General features: G+C 47.7%; 1 protein-coding gene across 3 annotated transcripts in view; it reads right to left on the bottom strand.

Annotated features, from left to right (window-relative positions):
* Positions 1–1,735: 1,735 nt before the first annotated feature.
* TRANK1 (tetratricopeptide repeat and ankyrin repeat containing 1) overlaps positions 1,736–21,793 on the bottom strand; it is a 100,479-nt gene continuing 80,421 nt past the window's right edge. For all 3 annotated transcript variants that reach the window (XM_046003231.1, XM_046003230.1, XM_046003232.1), the window contains exons 18-24: positions 20,222–20,310; positions 16,866–16,969; positions 16,622–16,754; positions 11,618–11,763; positions 5,439–8,488; positions 4,463–4,561; positions 1,736–3,072 (exon numbers count right to left, since the gene is read on the bottom strand). In XM_046003231.1, the coding sequence (XP_045859187.1) occupies positions 2,972–3,072; positions 4,463–4,561; positions 5,439–8,488; positions 11,618–11,763; positions 16,622–16,754; positions 16,866–16,969; positions 20,222–20,310 (3,722 nt within the window). In that variant the 3' untranslated portion in view covers positions 1,736–2,971. The remainder of the gene's footprint in view (positions 3,073–4,462; positions 4,562–5,438; positions 8,489–11,617; positions 11,764–16,621; positions 16,755–16,865; positions 16,970–20,221; positions 20,311–21,793) is intronic.

Genomic DNA, 21,793 nt, shown 5'->3' with positions numbered 1-21,793 from the left:
GGTTAATGCCGCCTACAAAGAAGTGGAATTAATGTCTGACACAGGTCAGAAAACAGCTGATTCTTCACAAGGAGGTTTTGGGAGATGAAAATTCCCTGAGAATTCACCCTCTGGGTTGGGGAGGAGACACTAGCTACGTACATGCTTGTCCAGCAGCTGGGTACCTGGGTGTCGGCGGCGGGGTTGGAGGGTGGTAGACAGGGTGGACCACAAGGCCAGCCGGTAGGGGTGATCATGACAGACCTCCAGCCTGGGGGATCCCCTTGTGCAGGAGAAAGTTAACACAGCCGGCCTGACTATTCTCTTATGAAAGGCCTGCTTATGAGGCTGCCCCTTGGCTGGTGTCTGGGAACTTGAATTTCTGGAGAGTTCCTGCCATCTCCAGAAGTAATAACCATGGCTCAAAGTACTCACACTCTTTGTACAAACAATGTAGTTTATGCTGAACACCTGCTTTCCTTCTGTGATGCTGTGACTCTGGTATATTCTAGGCAGAAGATGCCTACATGACCAGCCCCCATTAAAACCAGAGCACTGAGTCTCTAATAATTTTTGATTGGCAACAATTCATGTGCACTGTCACACTCATTGATGGGGGAACTAAGCGTGTCCTGTGTGAGTCCACTGGGAGAGGACCCTCAGATGCCTGTACCTGGTATCTGCCCCCAGACTCAGCCCACATGCCTTTTCCCTTCGAGGATGGTGCTTGGCATGCTTTGGCTATAATAAATCAGAGCCATAAATACAACCCCATACTGAGGCCTGTGAGCCTTCCTCATGAATTACCAAACCTGAAAGTAGTTTTGGGGTCATACAGCCCCCATCCTGGATTTCCAGGCAAGGCCAGGACACCAAAGCCCCTGCTACTGGGATGGCCTGCAGATTGAGGTCATTGGTGGGAATTAATGACCTGTTGCTGAATCCCATTCCTCCCAAACTCCACACCCACACGCTAAGCCACCCTATGAATTGAGGAGATGGATTCTTAGAAGTGGTTCTCTCCAAGGAGTCCTATCAGCAGTGTTGGTATAGAAGACAGCAGGCTTCTCTGGCCCACTTATGAGCCTCCTGGACCTTGAAGTAGAGGATCAGAGGACACTTTGTTCCCTGAGACTCGGCTGTCCTGCTCACCCAACATAAGCAAACCCTGAGATCACACAACCAAGACCTGAGGGTGCACAAAGCCATGGCAACAACTTACAGAACCACTGGGCATTGGGGCACAAAGGGCTCTGGGACCATTTGACTCCCCCAAAGGGGAAACTGAGGCCCACGGGGCTATATAAATGCAGCTGCCACCCCATACAATATGCATTGCTATCACGGCTGCTTTTCCACATTTACATCTCCCTCTCACAGCAGACTCCGAGCCCGCATATAGGTACTCAGTGATCTGACCCACCCCAGGTTACACTGCTCAGTAAGGGTGGGAGAGGATTCAGCTCTGGGCCTCCTGCCTCGCCCAGCTATGTTCTTGTTGGCGGCAGTCCCAGGAGGCAACCTTGAAGAAACTCCTTACAGTCCACACCCCAAATGTTCAGGAGGCACAGGCAAGCCCTCAAAAGACACCGCAACTAGCCATGAGTCCCCGTGGAGAGAGGGGACTGCATTTCAGAAGGCATAGCAAGCTTCCACTGGGGTCAGCATCAACCAGCTGACCAGAGAGAACCAGTGCTGGGGTTTACCCTTCACTCTCTAAGTGGAGACTAGAAATAAGTAAATGGACGGCTCCAGGTAAGAGAAACAATTTAACTTTATAAAAATGTGATAATACAGTAAGAGTTGATTGGGTTTTTTCCCTTTTTTTTTTTTCCGGCAAGTGAAGTTTATAAAAAACACCTGGAATAAAAATTAGAAACATAACCTAATAAAAATTAGAAACAAGGAAATAGAGTCATTTAGAAAGACAATAAAGAGAAAACAATAAGCAGCAAAAGCAGCAGCAACATGGGGAGAAGGTTGGCTCCGCTGTGCAGACAGAGCAAGGAAGGACCAACATAACCCAAGGTATCCCAGCAGGCGGAGCTGGGGGGCAGGGGAGGGGTGGCAGTAACCAGGATCGGCGTGAAGGCCTCCAGAATGGGACCACACGGACGGCCGCTGGCGTGGTGGGGGCTGGGGCTGAAGCAGCAGCCTCCTTCCGTCAAGAAAAAGAGACACAGGTAGGGCGACATACAAACACTTTTTGGAATGTCTGCACCATAGCCAAGGCAGAGTTAGGACCACCTTGGAGAGGCAGGCTGGGAACCCCCCGCAATGTTCCCCAGGCTTGCCTCCTAGGGCAGAAGTCCCGAGGCTCCCGCCCACAAGACGCAGGAGGAGCTCTGGACTACATTCTGAGGTAGTCTAACCGTCACTTGCACAGGGAGCTGAAAATTGTCACCAAAAAATGGGGAGAAGGAGGGCAGAAAAGGCGCACAGAAGAGGCTAATACACATAACAGAAGGGACCTTGCTCTTGCTACAAGTAGGTTCACAGATGACCAGAGGGTGTGGCGGGGGTCACAAGTGGCCAGCGTTGGGCCCACAGGGACCCTGGGCACACGCAGCTCTTAAACTACTTGATGCTGCAGCTGTGTGAAAGGAGATGAGGGAATCCGTGGAGGGATCTCCCAGCCCAGAGCAGCGCCAACTCTGAGATGAGGGTGTCCCTTGCTGATGACTCATATCACAATGGTGATGCACCAGAGACCCTCAGAACTTTGGGGTGAGGCATCTCAAGGTGATTTCCGCTATGACTCCTCTCATCTAAAAAAATTCTAGGGAGAACACTGCTAGACTTACAGGAGAGAGAGTGATCAGATCAAAGCCACCAGTGAGAGAAATAACGAGAACAAAAAATCAAAAGTGTTGCTAGACTCCCCTACTTTTTAAAACTAATTTACATTCCTTTTCTCATCTTCCCCAGCACTCAGAATTCTAAGTCAAGATGGAATGTTCTGAAGGCTTAAGAGGCAGCAACTGTGCGGACGTTAGTATTTTCTCTGCTTTCCACATTTCCGTGGACGTCTTCGAGGACGGAGTTCACCAAAGTCTTCCACTTCATTTTCATAATCATCTTCCTGAACAATACCTGTTTCAAAAGGAAAAAATATGTGTTGGGATGAGCACTGAGTGTTATACACAACTAATGAATCGTTGAACACTACATCAAAAACTAATGATGTTGGCTAAGTGAACATAAAAAAAATGGAAACAAAGTACAGAATAGTGATTTCTTTTTTTCACTCCACTATTAAATATAACATAATAGGAAAACCTGACATCTCTATAATTGTTTTAAAATTAAAGTGGGAAAAAAGCCTGATTCAGAGCCCAAGTGAACAACACCCTTCTCTAGAATTAAGTTCTTACACAGGCTGGTTCCTCTGCCCTCACTTCAGAGACCCGTTAAATGGCAAAGAAATCAAACAAAACCTAAAGACAACCACAAACTTGAGTTGCTATACCAGTTATCTTCCTTACAAAACAATCATAAAGGGCACCTGGGTGGTTCAGTAGGTTAGGCCTCTGCCTTCGGCTCAGGTTCCTGGGATCGAGCCCTGCATCGGGCTCTCTGCTCAGTGGAGAGCCTGCTCCCCACCCCCCTTCTCTCTGCCTGTCTCTGCCTACTTGTGATCGCTCTCTCTGTCAAATAAATAAATAAAGTCTTTAAAAAAAAAAAAAAAGAAACAATCATAAAAATCATAGTCCCAGTAGGCACTATATTCCAAAGATTTTTTACTGCCATAGATATTTGTGCCAGGTCCCTTCTAGTTTTCCCAGCTCTGGGATCAGGATTTTCCAGTAGTATAATGGATTAGGAGGACCCAGAGAAGAGAATTTTGGGACACATGAAATACATGGAGTAAGAAGAAATAAAACCTGGCCAGGAGCAGGCAACAATTGGAATGGGCAAGAGGTAAGACTTCCTAGTTGATAAAGAATTTGTCAAGATAATTCTCACTGTCAGGAGAGAAACTTGACTCACTCCATGTAAGTCCTTAACCCTCTATGGGAAGATGAATGCAAGTTTCTCTAATAATTTTGTTTGCTTTGCTCACAAATATGTTTGTTTTATATCCCCAAGCCCCAAACAGTTCTGATACATACTAGATAGTCAATAAATATTCACTGCCTACATGAATGGTTGACACAGGCAGGCTATGCACCAAGAGAAGGCTTTTCAGTACTTTGTCTATCCTTGGGAGTCACGATACTGCATGTGAGTAGTGACTGAGTATCATTGATAACAGCTCCCGAGTGGCAAGAGGTTGTCGAAAAAGCAATTAAAGGGAGCCCTCACAGTCAGATGGGGAAACTCGGATTCTATGTTGCTAATAATCTGACTGGGGGCAATGCTCCTGGACAGTGACTGGCCACTACTGACATCATAGGCAAGCCCACGTCACACTGACCCAGGAGTCAGCAGAACCAAGAATTACAATGCCCAGAGCATCACTCTGGGATAAAGGGCTGCTTACCTTCCTCCTTTAAGTGGAGCTCTGTCTTCATCAGCCACTCCCGTGCATCCCTGACTGACGGGATCAGAACGTTGACTAGTCGAGCCATCACTTCCTCTGCTACAGGAACCAAAGAACAAGGGCTCTGAGTGACGGAGCTATGGCAGAGACCAGACTACTCAGTACTAGAGCCAAGGCCCCCACACCTCAAGAGCCTGTCTCTGTGTTTCCCCAGAGGGGTGCGATGGGATAAGGACTCACAGCCACCATCTGCTGGCACAAACATAAACTACAATTAAATGCTAGCCTGACACCATCACCTGTGTGTCTATAGAAATTCCCAAGAGCAAACCTCTTAAGGAGGCTTTGTTCAACATGTCACTAAACCTTAAACTGGAGTGTCTGGATTATAGAATAAGTTTTAGACATCTAATTTCACTAATTTTATATATAACGTGACTTTCACTCAGTGTTGCTAAGAAATAGCTAATAAGGAAGTTAGAGGAAATCTGATTCAAAGGCCACATAAGAAATCTTATTGTTAAAGATTCATACTGGGTATGGTTTAAGAACCCTCCTAAAAGGAAGACACCAGCTACACACCTCCGGATCTTAGTCAAGAGTTCAGCACAGAGTAGGTGTTCAAGAAATAGTCACTGATGAACAGATCGGAATCTTACAGAGTTTGCTCAAGACTGAACGCTCTCCCTATATCCTCACCACAGAACTAGTCAGCCAGCCCTTTTTCTTGTCTGTAGTGCTGAGGAAACCAGCCTGGCCCAAGATAATCAGTGTTTTAACTGGCGGCCAGGGGGTTCAAAGAATGGGGTTTTGCTGTAATTTGAGAACACATGTTCCTCACTTGTGTCTCTGCCAACACCAAGTTCTATCATCCCCGAGGCAGATCTCGCCACCACAAAGGACCTGACTCTGACCTGTGTTCTCAAAGCCTGGGTTCTACCAGCACCTGGGTCCCCATTTCTGAAGACCCCCTTACCGCCAGCCCAGGCCTTGCGCCTGTAGAGGTCCTCCACCGTATCGGAAACCTTCTTGATGTTCTCCTGGACCTTCCTCTGCAGCATGTGGCTGTGCTCTTTGGAGCCCAAGTGACTGCGGATCCACATGCTCTGCTCAATGTCCTGTACCACCAGCTTGCCTTCAACAATGGCCGGGTCCACCTTCTCCCGGAAAAACTCGGAGTACTTCTGGTAGGCCACCTGCTGCCTCTGATGACCTTCTAGGTGGATGTGCTGCTCGTAAGACTCACTATTCCTCTCCCGACCCTCCGGGTCTCCCAGCTCGGCCTCGGAAATGGCCACCGCCTCTGAAGCCTCTCCCTCAAATGCCTTCCCGGGGCTGAAATAGTTGTCGGGACCTCGGGTGAACTTCACCCCACACAGGTCGCACTGGGTCCTGTCGACGTCGGCCTTCTTGAAGTTCCCGGCCCCGGGCTCCCTGGTCTCCTCCCGGAAGCACTCGGTCTGCGCATTCACCCTTCTCCTCCAGCTGATGCACAGGGACACCACCAGGCAGGCCCTCCTCAGCTTCCGCTGGATGGAAGCCTTCCGCTGCTTCTGTGAAAGGATGGCAGCAAGGAGGCGGTCCCGGTCTTCCAAGGCCAGCTCATCCGTCTCATCCTGACCGAACTCACACTCTGGCTCAGCAAAGTAGTCCACGGAGTCCACACAGAGCAGGCGGCTCAGTTTCACCTCCTCGTGATAGAGGCCGCGTACCACGGACCCCTTGGTGTGCACGCTGTCCCACCGCCAGTGGCAGTCCATGAGGTACTCTTCGTCCCGTTCAGAGAGCAGGTCCTGCAGCGCCTCAGCCACAGACTTCACATTGACCGCCGTTAGCACCCGCTTGACCACCTTCAGGAGCCTCTCGGGAACCTGGTCCGGGCAGTCCATGCTCATCAGCTGCAGCCTCCTCTGGATCTCCTGGAAGTGGCGGTACAGAAGAGGTTTGCAGTACGGCTGCAGAAGCTCCTCGGCATTCACCAGCATCACCAGGCACAGCACCAGCGTCCGCTCTGCCTCTCCAGACACCACACAGTCTATCTCACCAAAGGCATCGAGCAGGACATTGAAGTTCACATTCTCATAGCCACAGAGCACCTTGACGAGGTAGGAGAGGTGGAACCGGAAATCCTGAATGGCTCTTGTCACGTCCTTGGGTTTGTATTCCTGAATGATGGAGAACACGTCCCCGAGCTCCCTTTCCTTCTTGCTGAACAGGAACTCCCAGTAGTGCAAGAGCGCAATGTAGCTCTTGGGGAGGCACAGGATGGCGTTCTTCCAGAGGCGGGCCAGGACCACCGCACAGTGGACAAACTGGAACTCCAACAGGGCCACCGTGTTCCCGATGCTGGGGATGAGCGGTTCTTTGCACCTCTTGACCAGGACATTCATGAAGCGGAAAAAGAGCCTCTTGTAGTCTTCTGGGTTCCTGTATACATAGAACTGGTCAATGCAGTTCTCCAGCAGCCGGATGAAACAAAGGTGGGTCTTCTCAGTATTGTCATCGTCCTTGTTGGGCGCCAACATGCCGAATTTTCCTTCTATTCCCTTCATCTTGCTGCCTCTCCCCCTGCCCCTTTCCTCTTTTTCAGCCTCTAGAGCTTTGAGTTCCCTGTTGTAGTTGTCCTCCTCCTGGTGAAGAAGCTTTTCAAACTCCTCCGGATAGTTGGAGGAGACAAGGAAAGCCTGCATGGCGCTCAGCCACAAGTCTGTGGACTCCCGGCGGCTTCGTGCCCTTTCGTTTTGAAACAGGAAATGGATGTACTCTTTCAGAGCAGATCTGCAGGATCGAAAGGATTTGTAATTTGGTTTGAGGATTTCTTTGCATGCCATGGGGTTTTCTGACAACACTCTCTGATGGAAATGCTTAGGGAAGAGGACATTCAGGAAGGATTTACAAAGGCCATACATATCTGTAGGCAAAATATAACTAATTTCTTCAAGTTCTTCTGCTAAGATTTTAGGGAAGACTTTTTTGGCTTCCAAAAACAACCCACTGATGGCCACCAGGTGCATTTTTGACTGAACCAAACACTTGGCCTCACAACGCCGCAGAGGCCTGTGGAAATCTTTACAGTTTTCATCCTGACATTTCAAGCCTACAATAAACCTCATGCAGACTCCTGGGTAGGTCTTCCCAAGCAGGCTCTGTGTGATCTGACACAGCCTGCCCAAAAGGTGTTTGTTGAGGGCTAATTTCACTTGGTCAGTCATTATCAAGAAATAGTCTTTAGTTTTCTTTTCCCTCAAGTTCAAATCCAGGTCAAAAATTATTTTTAATATGGGTCCAGGGTCGTTCTGAGCTATCTGGCAATACTTAGCATCCACCTGAGAAATTCCAAAAAACTCAAAGCAAGACTTGACCATCTCCTTCTCAGCATTGTTGGTCACTCTTTTGAGGGCCCTGACAAGACTGAGGAGGACTTCTAGGCCTCCCGGAGCCAGGGCCAGGACCTTCTCAGCCTCAGCCTCACACTGGCTGGCAGCTTCGTAGAGTGCCTCTACCACTCCAGCTGAGTGATTGAGTGTGTCAAACTTGAAGAAGGCATCCTTGAGCTTTTGAAAGTCTCTCAGGATTACACCCTGGAGGAACTGGGCCTCAGCGATGCCAGACAACTGATTGGTTTGATAGCAGAGGTCAAGGGCTTCTCTCAGAATGGCCTTGGTATGCTCTACATCTGAATCCCTGGCCACATTGAGGCGGGCAGCCCCCAGCAGACAGGAGGCCTGGAAGTCCTTGTCGGCAGTGAGCCTGGCAGCCTCCAACAGGCAGCCATGTTGCTTCATCAGCAAGGCAGCCTCTTCTCTCCGACCCTCCCTGTTCAGCAGGTCTGCAGCTTCTGCCAGCCGTCCGCGAGACTTCAGGAACACCAGCTGGTCTTCTGTGTCTAGCTTCGAGAGGACAGCCATCATCTCCTTGATCTTACTTGCACTCAGGTACTTTGCTGCTGCTTCCAGGTAAAACTGACTGGCAGAATAAGACAGCTTGGATATGGGAAGGGTCTTGGCCCTTAGCATTTCTTCATACCTACAATGACAGACAACACAAATGTCAACTCATTACCACCCAATAGAAAGTGTTCTACAAAATACAGCACAGAGTCAGTTAACTACAATTCCCACACATAGATATAAATTACAAAATAGGACCTAACCAACCAGCATCTTTACAAAGCTTCATTTCACATGGATAGAATTAATTCTTTATTCTCCAAAGGAACCAAGCATTAGTATACTTAATTAATAAACATAATAAAGTTGCAACCTAAGCAAATGGAAGTTAGGTCTCAAAGTCAATTTGAGGGGCAACAATTATTATCCCTGAATAAAAAAAACCTTAAACTTTCATAAAATCATGATAATCATTTTGGGTCTACAAATTCCATTGAGTCCAAGACAAGACTAATGAGAAAGAATGAAGACAGAGAATGCACACATTCCAGCAGGACATTAACCTTCCTCTTATTACCCAAACTGTGATTTTTCTCTTCTACAGGTATACATGTGGTTGAGTTAGAGTGAGATTAATGAGGCTCTGAATGCTCCCCTTTAGTCTGCTGATCAAAGTCAATATATCCCACTCTACAGTCCCACAGTTTTCAAGGCACTGGAACAATCCAATAAAACGTGCTTGCTTTTGAACTCTCATTGGATAAAATCCATCTCATCACAATCAGGAAAGTGCCCGGGTGCCTTACGATGCCCCAGAGTTATGCTATAAACATCAGATTTCCTAGTAGAACAGGTTTCCCATGAGGGGTATAAATAAAGATGAAGAAAGGGATTATACTTCACATGTGAGCGGTGGCTGATGGAGTAAGGAGTAGTTTTAGCAAGCATAAAGAACTACCCAGGTATTTTCTTTTCAAATTTAAAGTGTCCTCAAAGTACTTTGAGTCAGGCCAGGTAGCAATTGAATTCTACACCCAGTATGCATGGTGTTCAAAAGACACTCAAATAGATCTAGTGTGAGGCTTCAGTTAAGACTCAGATTACACTTAGATCTCAACTCAACACATCATTAGAAACTCTCAGTTGTATACCTCAATAAAGCTGAAAAAAATAAATAAAAAAGATGTTTCTGGGGAAAATCTGTGACTGACTATTCAAGGTTCTTCTGGAAAACTGAGGACAGAAAGTTAAATAACTAATTAAAAGTTTCTTTTTTCTTTAAAAAAAAAAAGCTCTCAGTCAGTTTTGTCATATGAACTCACAAGGGAATTGGCCTGGTCAATTACTCCCACTGCCACTGCATAGTACCCTGATATCTGGGTACCCAATAAATGTCACAGCTGGCATCCTACTATGGACTGATAGTTTGTGTCCCTTAAAATTCATACATTCAGGCCCCAACTCCCAGTGTGGTTTTATTTGGAGAAGGGATCTCTAAGGAAGTAGCTAAGGTTAGCCCTGTTGCCCTGATTCAACAGAAGTAGTGTCCTTAGAAGAAGACTCCAGAGAGGGTCACCTGGGTGGCTAAGTTTTTTGGGGGCCTGACTCCTGGTTTAGGCTTGGGTCATCTTAGGGTCATGTGGTCCAGCCCCACATCAGGCTCTATGCTCAGCAGGGGGGCCTGCTTGAGGATTCTCTCTCTCCCTCTGCCCCTCCCCTCACCCATGCACACAAAAATAAATGAAATTTTTTTTAAAAGAAGACGACACCAGAGAGTGAATTCTCTTGTGTTCTTGTCTCTTTAAGAGCCAAGGAAAGGCTGCATGGGGACACAGTGAGAAGTCAGCAATCTACAAGCCATGGAAAGAGCCCTTAGCAGTAGCCCAACTGGTCAGAGCCTTGATCTGAGACTTCTAGCCTCCAAAAGTAGGAGAAAATAAATTTCTGTCATTTAAGCCACCCAATGTATGGCATTTCGTTACAGCAGCCTGAGCTGACTAATACACAGCTATTACATATATCCCATATATAATGGTACCAAACACCTGGATAGAAGAATATGCTTATTTGCTAGCCATGGCCCTGAATGCCTACTTTCCATTTCCAAAAATAAAAAAAGTAAAACTCAAGGTACTGAGTACCTTTATTGAGGTACTGGTTGCACAAGTCTATTAATTTTTTAAGAATTATGTGCACTTTTTTGAATATATATTATACGTTAATAAAAGCTGACTTAGAAAATAAAAATCTGAAGTTTGAACATCTAGGTCAGATATGTTCATTTTGTCATGTGTATAATTTGGTAGAAAGCAAAAAAAAAAAAAAGTAGAACCAACCCACACCCCATTTTCCCAGGAGCTGGGAGAGGACTCAAACTCCTGCTCAACAGAAATGCAGACTAGCAGACTCTGATTCTAGCCATCCCATACACCAGGAAGACTTCCTAGGAGGCATCAACAGCATGCTGTTTCTATATTCCTTGTCAATCATGAACCCCACCATCTCCACTTCACCTTTGGAATATGAACTGGGCTAAAGGCTCAAGAAGGCCTCCAGTGGGTCAAGTATGAAACTTATGAGGGTATGTGTTCATATATTTCATACACATAGGTATGAGTGCATGGCTGAGGATCTGCCAGTAGATGGTAGTGAAGCAAAATCCTGACGGCCCACCAGTGCTCTTACCTTTATCCATCCAGTCAGCAAAACTGTGAACTCATCAGGTAAAGGTGGAGAGGACAGAACCATCATTAAGCACCATGTGTGTTACATACACCCTTGTAACAAACCGCTCATCTTCTTCTACCCCCCTCCTCACCACACAGTGTCGAAGCTTATGAGAAGAGTAGAGCATATGAAATATACATATACTAAGATTGCATATGCTAAATGCACTGCAATGGCTGTCAATGAGGAGAGACCCAGAATGAAGACTGGCCGTGAAGAGAAAGAGGATAAACGAACTAAAACCAATGATGGGTTTGCTGTGAAAAGAAGATTATATTCCACTCTTTTTCCTCCCACACTTCCCATTCAGCTCCTCAGTTCATCCTTTAGGCTTGGCTCTTGCCTTCAAGGAGCTCCACCTCCGACAGATGCTCTCCAAGGAACATCCAGTACTGATGCCACCACTCAAGTGGAAGAAGGACGACTTTGGCAAGCCACTACAGAAGAGCAGGATAACACCATCCAGGGCAGGCTGACCCAGTGGGGCAGTGGGAGGGAAGGAGCAGGGTGGAGGAAGGGAGAGAATAAAACTACCTACTTTTCTACTGCGATAGCAGCTTCTTCAAAAAGCTCCTCTTGGCAGTACATTTTAAGTGCTAGATCGAATTCCTGAATCTGCTCAAAACATCTGAAAGCATCTTTGTAGCACTGGCTTCGCTTATAGAAACAGGCAGCATCTCTTATCTAGGACAGAGTAAAACATACTCTTAGAGTATTCAATAGCATAACTTTTTATCTTAAAAATAAGCCAACATCATGAATAATAATGTCTGCTATTTGTTAGGATCCAGCAAAAACACTAAGACATAGATAATATTAGGAAAACAAATTTGTTATAGAGAGAAAAACAAAGTTAAATCCCAACTTCACACCACATACAAATTTAACCTTCAGATAGGTCAAAGATCTAAATATGAGAGCTATTAGAAGAAAATGTATGAGAATATCTTTGTGACCTTTTTTTTACAAAAAAGTCTTCAACAAAACCCAAAACACTCACACTTCAGGGGAAAAACTGATGGATTCGATTACATCACAACTGTTGAACAAAGGGCATGTGAAATAAAGTTAACAGAGAAAAGGCAAACATCAACACCTAGATCAGCATTTTCAAATAAATCTTGCCATGAAGATGGAAATGTTCTACATCTATGCTAGCCAATATGGTAGCCACTAGCCACATGTGAATAGTGAGCACATGAAATGTAGATAGCGTAACTGAGGAACCAAATTTTTTATTTCGTTTCATTTTCATCAGTTTTAACCTTATTTTTCACCTGTGACTAATGCCTACTATATTCGACTGGACAGGTCTAGAACATTAAATGAATTCCTACAACCACAAGAAAAAGACTCCTGGAAACCCAAAAGAAAACTAGGTAAAGGATATAAGTTGGCAGATCATGGTGGGGGGAAACTTGAATGACTAACAAATCAATAAAGATGTTCAACCTCACTAATAAAGAAATGCAAATTGAAACCACAGTGAGATACACCCATGAAGTTTGCCAAAATTAGAAAAATCAGAACCCACTGAATGTGGTCAAGAAGGTGGGGCACCTGGAATCCCAATGCACAAACTGGCACAGCTGTTCTAGCAAGAAAAGTGGCTTCCACCTTCACTTAGTGAAATTAAGTATGTGCATACTCTAGTGCCAGCAAGGCCAGTTCAAGCTGTACCCAGGACCGGAAGGAGGTGCAGTGCTATATGTGGCAGTTGGAAGCTGGTGGCAACTTGGACGTTCACCACTAGGTAAATGTATAAGTCAAATGCAGGGATGCCCGTTGAAAAAAACTATCAGGGTTCCAAAACCTGACCGGACCTTAACACTAAAGCAGGGCGTGGAAAACGTAAAAAACAACAAAGCAAAACAAACCAGAAATATATGCCATTTAAACAAGCTTAAAATATGTATGTATAGAAAAATTACTATCTGCTCTTCAATTATGCATGCAAATGGGGGTTCCACATTAAATGTTCTGGAATGGCTGCCAGTGAGGAGAGAATGGGAACGGACACCAGCCATGAAGAGAAAGAGGATGAACAGAAAAAAACCACCAGTGGGTTTGCCGTGGACCCAAAATTATATCCCACTCTTCCTCCCACAATTCCACCAACCCCTTGGGCAATCCTTTATGCTTGGCTCTCCCAATGTTTCTCCAAATTCCCTTCCCACCACCTCCACCACCCTCATGGCAATCCAAGCCATATCATCCAGCCTCGGTCACTGCTCCCCACTGGCCTGTCTACTTCTACTCTTGTTGCCTACAGACCTCTACCCAGGGCATCCAAACAATGAGCTCCATGTTGCTCCTGTAGTCAGAACCTTCCACTGGCTCCTTGTCACATCGGAACAAAATCCCGTCCCTACCACGGATGTCGAGGCCCTACCTGATTTGCTCCTGCCACCCTCTCTGGCTCATTGTACCACTTCTACCCACTCACTCTGCTCTAGCCCAACCAGCTGTTCTTTGCTGTTCTTCAAGCTCTCCCACATGCTCCCACCTTGGCGGGCTCTTGCCTGCAAGGATGATTTGGCCTGTGATGCCCTGAAGCAGTTCTCCCAGTCTCTGCTCAAAAGGCAGCTCCCTTAACTGCAGAGAACAAACTGAGGATTGCTGGAAGGAGGTGGGTGGGGGATGGGCTTGATGGGGGATGGGTATTAAGGAGGGTACTTGTGATGATGGGCACTGAGTGTTATACGTAAATAACGAACCAACGAACTCTCTCCTGAAACCAATATTGAATTGCATGTCAACTAACTAGAATTTAAACTAAAAAAAAAAGGCAGCTCCCCGCCCTTCCCCTGCCTAAAACAGCAGCACCTGACACCTCTCTCCCCTCACCTAGTCACCTAGCCTCATCAGCACTGGCATCTCCTATACTAGTCTGTCAAGTCTGTCATCCCTCTCCCCCAAGGCAGGGCCCCCTCTGCTGCCACCTGCTGGCCACTGAGCACCCACAGTGTCCGGCACCCAGTAAGGGCCCATCTCTTTGTTGAATATTTCATTTCATAATTCTAACTAGCGGCACCTGACGTCCAAAGAGAAAACAAAATCCAAGTGAAACAAGACAAAACACATACACCAGTCCCTTTAATAAATCTTAGCTGGCTTTTATTTTTCTAGACAATCTACACCAAGGGCCAAAATACAAAGAAGATTCAGGCATGAGGTTCTTTTGTGTCCAGAGACCGAACAGAGCAGGGAGCATCTAGGCCCATCTCAACCACAAGAATACAATCCCAGAATCAGAGCACTTACCACCCCATCTCTCGTCCTCTCCTGACAATGCTGATTTACTCAGAAGGAAAACCCCAAGTGGGAATGCACCCGCTTGTAGGTGCCAAGCATGTGCCCAACCAGAGAGAGAGCAGTGGGATGGCTCAAAGAAATTCCCCTGCTCTGCACGCTCTGCTCCTGATGGGAGGGGTCCCCACCTGCCATCCTGAGCAAGGGCCTTAAGAGGTTTCCAGGGAAACCATGTTACTCTCAGGAAAGAAGCAAGAAGTAAGTGACGCAAAGGAATCCCTGGGGGGGGCGGGGAGGCTTGCATCTCCAGGGCCCCCTCACAAAACATTTGTTTGTGGGGGTAGCACGCAGGTGGGAGCTGGGAATACAGAGGCGATTTGATCTGAGGATGTTGATAAAGGCTGCTGCCAAACTGATCAACTTGAACCAGGCTGGTTAGTTTGGTGGGAGGACCACCTGACACTGGCTCAGGTTGGACCCCCTTCCAGGGAGGAGCCTAGGCAAAGAAAGGAATGAGACCGTTCCCTGGGTGGGGCTTGAAGCTGCTAGAACATGGGCGGGAGAGGAAAGAGAAGACCTGCCACCAGAGGTTAAGCCTGTGGAAGGGGAAGGAAACAAGGAAGGCTGTGTTTCCAGGAGCAGGATGGCCTCCACATTTTGAAGGCATTGAAGTCCCTAGGAAAGACTGCACTTAGGGTCTCTTGGTCCCCATGCCTCCTACTTTCTGAGGAAGAGCTTGCCAGGCTGGGGGAGGCAGGTGGGCAGTGTGAGTAAGGAGGAAATCTCTGACTCAGTCTTGGCAGGAACTGTTGGGCAAAAAGGGGAAGAAAAGGCTTAGGCTGCTTCCCTATAGTTGTCACCACTTCGGGTCCAGGTGGTGGCATGGGAGACGGAAGGAAGGGTTGGCAGCTAGGGAATGTGGTAAGGTTGGAGGCAACCCCAGTTCCTAGAATCTTAGGACCCAAACTCCTACCCACCCTGAAATCCCTATATCCCATCCCCATATCCCACAGCCTAACAAGTCACACCCCCTAATAAACATGGGGCAGGGCAGGCAGTACCAGGAGGGCCTTATGATCTTTAAACAGACTTGGGGCCACACTTCAAAGTCCTCAGCACGTGCCACCCGCACTCCACCCAATATCCAGGGTGCTCTGAGGATCCAGGAGCTAATACATTTCACAGAGAGATGTGGAAATCTACCCCTTCCTGGAGGGACATAAGTAGCCCCTACGGCAGTCGGGTTGGGGGGTTGCAGCAGCCCCAGCTGGGCTTTCTAGAGCACAGGTTCTCAAGCCACCGAGCTCTACACCTCTAGTCCCTCACAACTGATACACTGGAAATGAATCGCATGGGGTACAGCATGGTGGCTATAGTTAACACTGTCTTGTCTGTTTGAAAGTTACTAGGAGAATAGATCTCAAAAGATCTCATCACAAGAAAAAAAATTGTGTAATTCTGTATAGTGATGGATGTTAAAGAAACTTACTATAGTGATCATCTCGCAAAACATCCATATCATTGTGTTGTACCCCTCTCACCGATAGCATTTTACATGCCGATTATAGCTCAACGATAAAAAAGACAAAGGAATCGCTAAAAAAAAATCATCACCACTCGCATGTTATGGCAATGCCAAAGTGCTGTAACAGTCTCTCACTGGTTACTTTCATCTTCAGTGTTAATCTCATTGCAGACAAATAAAAATTTGTGGCCTGCCACCAGCCTGCCAGCCACTCCATGAGTAGCTATGTTTTAGACTATGCTTTCTGCAATGATGGAAATATACTGTAACAACGAGCACTTGAAGTGTGGCTAGTGAGACTGAGGAACAGTATTTGTAATTTTATTACATTTTAATTAACTCAAATTATAAATTAAATAGCGACACGTGGCTAGTGGCTGCCAGATTGGTTGGTACAGATCTAGAGCAACTGCTGAGAACACAGAAAAACCGCCATGTCAATGCCAGGCCATTCACGCAGGCAGACTCCAGACCGAACGTGGAGGATAGGAAGGCAGGAATATCCCAAAACCCGCCTCCCCTCTGATTTGAAGAGCTGGCCTCCCTGTGATTAATATCAGGTGGAAACATCCACACAGGTGTGGACATGCATGCGCACGCACATCTTTGGAGCTATGGAAATGCTCCGGCACGTGGAGAGGGAATGGCTGCCCTACAGTCCTCAGAGCCGACCTTTCCCTCTTGCGAGGCCTGGAGCCCTTCCCTGACACAAGCAGGGGCTGAGGGAGCCCTGTTCTCCCGTGGCCGTACCGGCTGGGTTCATACCTTCCCCAGCCTCTCACACAGCTGGGCGGACAGCTGGAACTCCTTGGCGTAGCTCAGGCACTTAAGAGACAGCTTTGGCTCCTTGCATTCCAGATAGGTCTTGGCCAGTTCCAAGTACTCCACCTGCTTCTCCCTGGAGGAGGGAGAGAAAACAGAGTACCCACCGAATGGTGACCTAGCCCCAACAGATCCCACCAGCTGATCTCACCAGAGCAGCCCTGAGATGACCCCCAGGGACTCTTACTTCGGGCTCACTTTCTTGGATTTCATGTTCAGGGCGGTGTTGTGGGCCAGCGCCAGCTTCTCCTTCTCAAATGCACCTCCTTTCTGGTAACACTTGGCTGCGACCTAAAACGGGCAAAAAGTCTTGATTCCCAGCAAGGGAATGGAGGTGACATACAGAACAAGGGTTAAAGCACACGTGCATGTTTGCGCTGACAAGGCACTGAGTCTCACTCCAGCCAAGCCTGAGGCGAAGGAGCAGGAATGTGCTGATGAGCTTAAAAAAAAGGCCCCACAGGCTAAAACCCAATAATGTTACCAGCAAATACTTCCCACTCAAAAGCTCCTTTTGAACAGCCCAGAGAGGTGCCTGGGTGGCTCAGTCGGTTAAGTATCTGCCTTTGCCTCAGGTCATGATCTCAGGGTCCTGGGATGGAGTCCTGCATTGGGCTCCCTATTCAGCAGGAATCCTGCTTCTCTTCCTCCCTCTGTCCCTCCATCCCCACTCAGGTGCACATGCACGCACTCTCTCTCTCTCAGATAAATAAAATCTTGAAAGTGCCCAGAATCCATGGAAAAGCAATACATAATATATTTTTATAAGCTGTCATAATTAACACCCTCACTTAATCTTCCAGTAGCCATGTGTGAGAAGTTTCATCCTTCTCATTGTATACATGAAGCCAGGGGCCTAAAGTCACCCAGTGGCTCTTCTGGGCCCCACACAGGTTTTCTCTAGTCAGTAACTACAATGGCTAACCAACAGTGTGGGTAGAAGAGCCGCAGCACAGGTAGAGATGGGGACGGAGATGATGTCACCACATATTCCAGAAAATAACTGGCTAGATCCCTGGCTCATGCAGGTCTGTGCTGAGCAAGTAGAAGGTGGGCAGATGGGCATCATGGGAATGTTGACTGGACCCCATTCCTGCCAGCAGAAAGCTGCTCTTCTAAATCAGGAATGCTGACACCATGTCTCAAAGACAGGCTGGAGGACAGAAAGTCACACTTGGTCCAGCATGTAAAGATTAGGTCTCAGTGTGGGTAGGGGAAGGATTAAGTAGAGAATATGACATCTTGTTCCCTTGGGCTCTTTGCTTCAGCTTCCCCAGCCTCATGGACCTCCTTACAGTCCCATGACCTGTGCCACACTCTTTCCCACCACAGGACCTTAGCACATGCTAGTCCTTCTGATTGAAATGCTCTTCCACCACTTCTCTGCCCAGTTAACTTCATTCATCCTATAGGCCTCAGTTCTAGGCTCCTACTTAGAGCAGCCTTCCCTGGCCTCCCTGTCCAGAACAGGTGGTCCTAGAGGCAGCTGGTCTCTCCCATGTGATACCTACAACAGCTAGAGCTGGACACCCTTTTGAGTGTCTGTCCGGCTCACCATCACATCCCTGCAACCTAAACACAATGTTTGGCCCACAGTTCAACAGGAATTTATTGAATGAATCTCAAGTGATTGCCATTTGTATGCTGGTTCTGGAATGTTTACTGACAGGCAGCCAAAAACTCAATAAATTCCCTGAGTCCTAAAGTCCCTTACTGGAGTCAAAATAAAATCAGGTGAGGAGAAGGCTTTTTATAACGTTCTCATCTGTGCCAACTCCCAGAGACAGATTTTAGACTCAAACCTTCAAAAGGCTTTTTTAAAGAGATAATGAATTGGAAACCCATGGGCAACATGTATGGGTTAACACCAACAGTGTTCTGAGGGGAATAAAGGGAAAGACTATCTGGTTTTCCAATTTCATATCCATACCTGCTGCCATACTATCCCTCCCTTCCCTCCCCGAAAAGGATCTTGGTTTTATAACAGCAGCCAAGTTATAACAAGGATGGGCATTGAATAAAGTTTCAGAGCTCTGTCAACCTCCAGCAGGTAAATACTATGGACTCATGGAAACAATTGCCGACACACCCAAACACACAACAATGTGCATTCTGTTTTCTCACCCCTTGGGACTGGTTGCAAGGTGGCGACAGTCCTTCTGTCCTCCCTGTATCCACCCACGCGCCTTTACTGTGCAATTCTGCAGCTTCTCCCAACAAGACTGCCTATGCCCCCTCCCTTCAGATCTGGGCTGTGACCTGCTCTGGCCAACAGAATGTAGCAGAAGCAACACAGGGCCAGCTCCGAGGCCAGGTGTCTGGGGGCCCCCTGTGCTCCTCTGCCCTTTGAACGCTGCTGGGGCATCAGGTGAACAAGCCCAGGCTCGCCCGCTGGAGGATGAATCACGTGATTCAGGAGCCCCATTCACTCCCATCATCCGAGCCAAGAGCCCACCAAGCCCCGGAAGTAGACCTGCTTGTTGACTGGTTACAGAGTTCAGACATGGGTCCCCTGGCTGAGACTACAGGAGCCACTCCGCTAAACTCGGCTGTTGATTAACCACCTGCAGCACTCCCCTATCCCTCCCTTGCATGATGGCAGGACCTCCCTCCCATGAAGAGCTGAAACTGCAGGATGGGACTGCTCTCCCAGACTGCCTTGCAACAGGCATGGCACGTGACCTAGTACCAAGCAGTGAAATGTAAGGAGAAGTCCACAGGGGACTTCATGATCAAGAAAGAGACCTACGAGAAGAAAAGGGTCCTCCCTTCAGCCCTGCCTGGGATGCTGTCCAGGGGAACGGGCAGCTTGGCACTGCATCAGTCATTAGGTTATCAGACGAGCCGCAGGTGACACAAGGAAGAACTGGAAGGAGACAGGACCCATGACGAGTTTGTTGAGCTGGAAGCGTCTGTGCCTAGCAGGTGGAGACTTCGTCACCACACATGCCATGGAACTGTGGGATGTGCAGGGATGCGGACGGTTGGGAGAGGGATGGGGCTCTTTGCGCTGGTTTCACTATTTCCAGAGGACCAGCAGAGGGAATGGTGGCCAGAAGAAGGCTGTGCAAGCTCACTAGGGTGGCCTGTGGCTGAGACTGCTCAACTCAGTCTAGAACGAAAGCTTAATCCCTGCTCACCAGACTCAGCTTGGGAGTCAAGTCCATGTCGGATCAATTTGAAAAACGAATGACCAATCTGTGACTATTTTAAAATGCAGTGGGATGGCAGCAAAAATGTTTAAACACAGAGCAGAGGAGGAAAAGGAAATAAGCAGAAGGCTCTGTCAGCGGGCCAGAGGCCGTGACGATCCATTATTGTGGCAGTCCAGCTGGCGCTCCGCCACAGTGAAGGGCTATCATGCTTGCCCTGCAGAAGGAGCTGGACAGGGAGCTCTCCTCATTGCAGGGTGGCCTGATGTTTCTGAAGAAGCAGCACGAGCACCACAGCCCTCGCCCTCTCCTGGTGACAAGCATGATGGTGGACAACCAGCCTGCAAAGCCAGACGAGCTCACCAGTCACACAGACACCCCCTCCCCTTACCTTCCAGCACTGGTGCTTAGCGTAGTACTCTCCTTGCGCGATCCACTCCTCGGGGGTAGAGGTCTTCACAAACATGCTGTCATCCAAGTCTGAAACAAAGAAAGAAGAGTGGGTTTGCTTCTCTGGGTGTTTATTCCCTTTAACTTGTCGTTATGGGCTGAAGTTTGCCCCCTTCCCCCACCACAAAAAAATACGTACATTGAAGCCCTAAACCTCACTGCTTCAGAATGTTTGGAGGCAGGGCTTTAAAATTGTGATGAAGTTACAACAAAGCCATTCAAGGGAATCCTAGTCCAATCTACGTCCTTAGGAGATGAGGAGATTAACACACTCGGAAAGAGACACCAGGGGCTCCCACGGAAGAAAAGCCATCTACAAGCCCAGGAGAGGGGCCTCAGAAGAAACCAAGTCTGCTGACACCTTGATCGTGGCCGTCTTGCCTCCAGGACTATAAGACAATACGCTTTATTACGGCAGCCCAGGCCAACAAATACACCTGTGCTGTCTGGCCAGGATTCATTTTAAGATGGATTTTAGCTTACCAAGCTAGGTCGTTGTGGGCTTTGGAAGGAGGAGTCAAGGATAAGAAAGGATATTGCTCAGTTTTTGAACTTCTGTCTACCTTCCTCTCCTATGGTGACAGATTAGAAGACAGAATATTCTAATTCCTCCTAGAAAATCCAAAGCCATGTGGCTCTTAACAAACTCCCACACAGGGGTTTTAGCAAAGAACAAAGTGACAGGGTTCTGCAGTATTTTCAAATGTGCAGACTTTGCCCTCAGGGTAAGCAACGTGACACGTCCCCATTGGTGGACACAGACAGTCACAACCACCAGCTGTCAGGCCCTTCTGTTGTCACACTAGCCTGTTGGCGACTAGATCAGTCACCCCTCCTGCAGCTCCCCTGAGCACCAACAGCCGTGGTCAGCCCTCTCTGAAGTTTCTCAGTCTCGGCTGCAAGAAGGACATGGAAATCTGACTATCGGCATGAAATTCAGTCAAATCTGGGCCAAAGGTCTCCAGGATACCCCGGTCCATGGATATCAAGGTAGGCAACCAGGCAGACACGCCAGCTTCCCTTAGAGGGCGCAAACCCCTCCTTGTCAGCCCTCTGCCGTGCCCTGCAGCAACGTGTGCAAAGATGGCTTTGCAGCATCTTGTCCTGACTCTGTGCGTGCTATCCGTGCTCTGGTGACATTTTGTCCTCACAGGGAGCTCCCCAGTATCTCCGCACAGGGCGGCTGAATGCTACCAGCACGATGATAAAGACACCCAAATTACACAGTTGCAATGCTCATCCCCAGCTCCCCCTGCACAGCGGTAACAGATTTCTCACAGACTTTACCATGTGCAACTTACAACACACTTAAGACTGTCCCTTTTTCTGGTGTTCTTAACACTACCAAGACAGAAAATAAATTGTGACCTTGTTTCATTCGGAATCTTTTTAAATGCAAGAAAATTGTCTATCTTGATGATCTCTTATAACAGGTGCCAGAATCTACTTTGGGGATGAAAGGAGTAGGCACCACAGGGAAGATTAAGAATGACCACAGCAAACCAGTACCATG

Source organism: Meles meles, chromosome 4, assembly GCF_922984935.1.
Source record: "Meles meles chromosome 4, mMelMel3.1 paternal haplotype, whole genome shotgun sequence".
Classification (NCBI taxonomy): domain Eukaryota; kingdom Metazoa; phylum Chordata; class Mammalia; order Carnivora; family Mustelidae; genus Meles; species Meles meles.
This window is presented reverse-complemented; position numbering and strand designations above follow the sequence as displayed.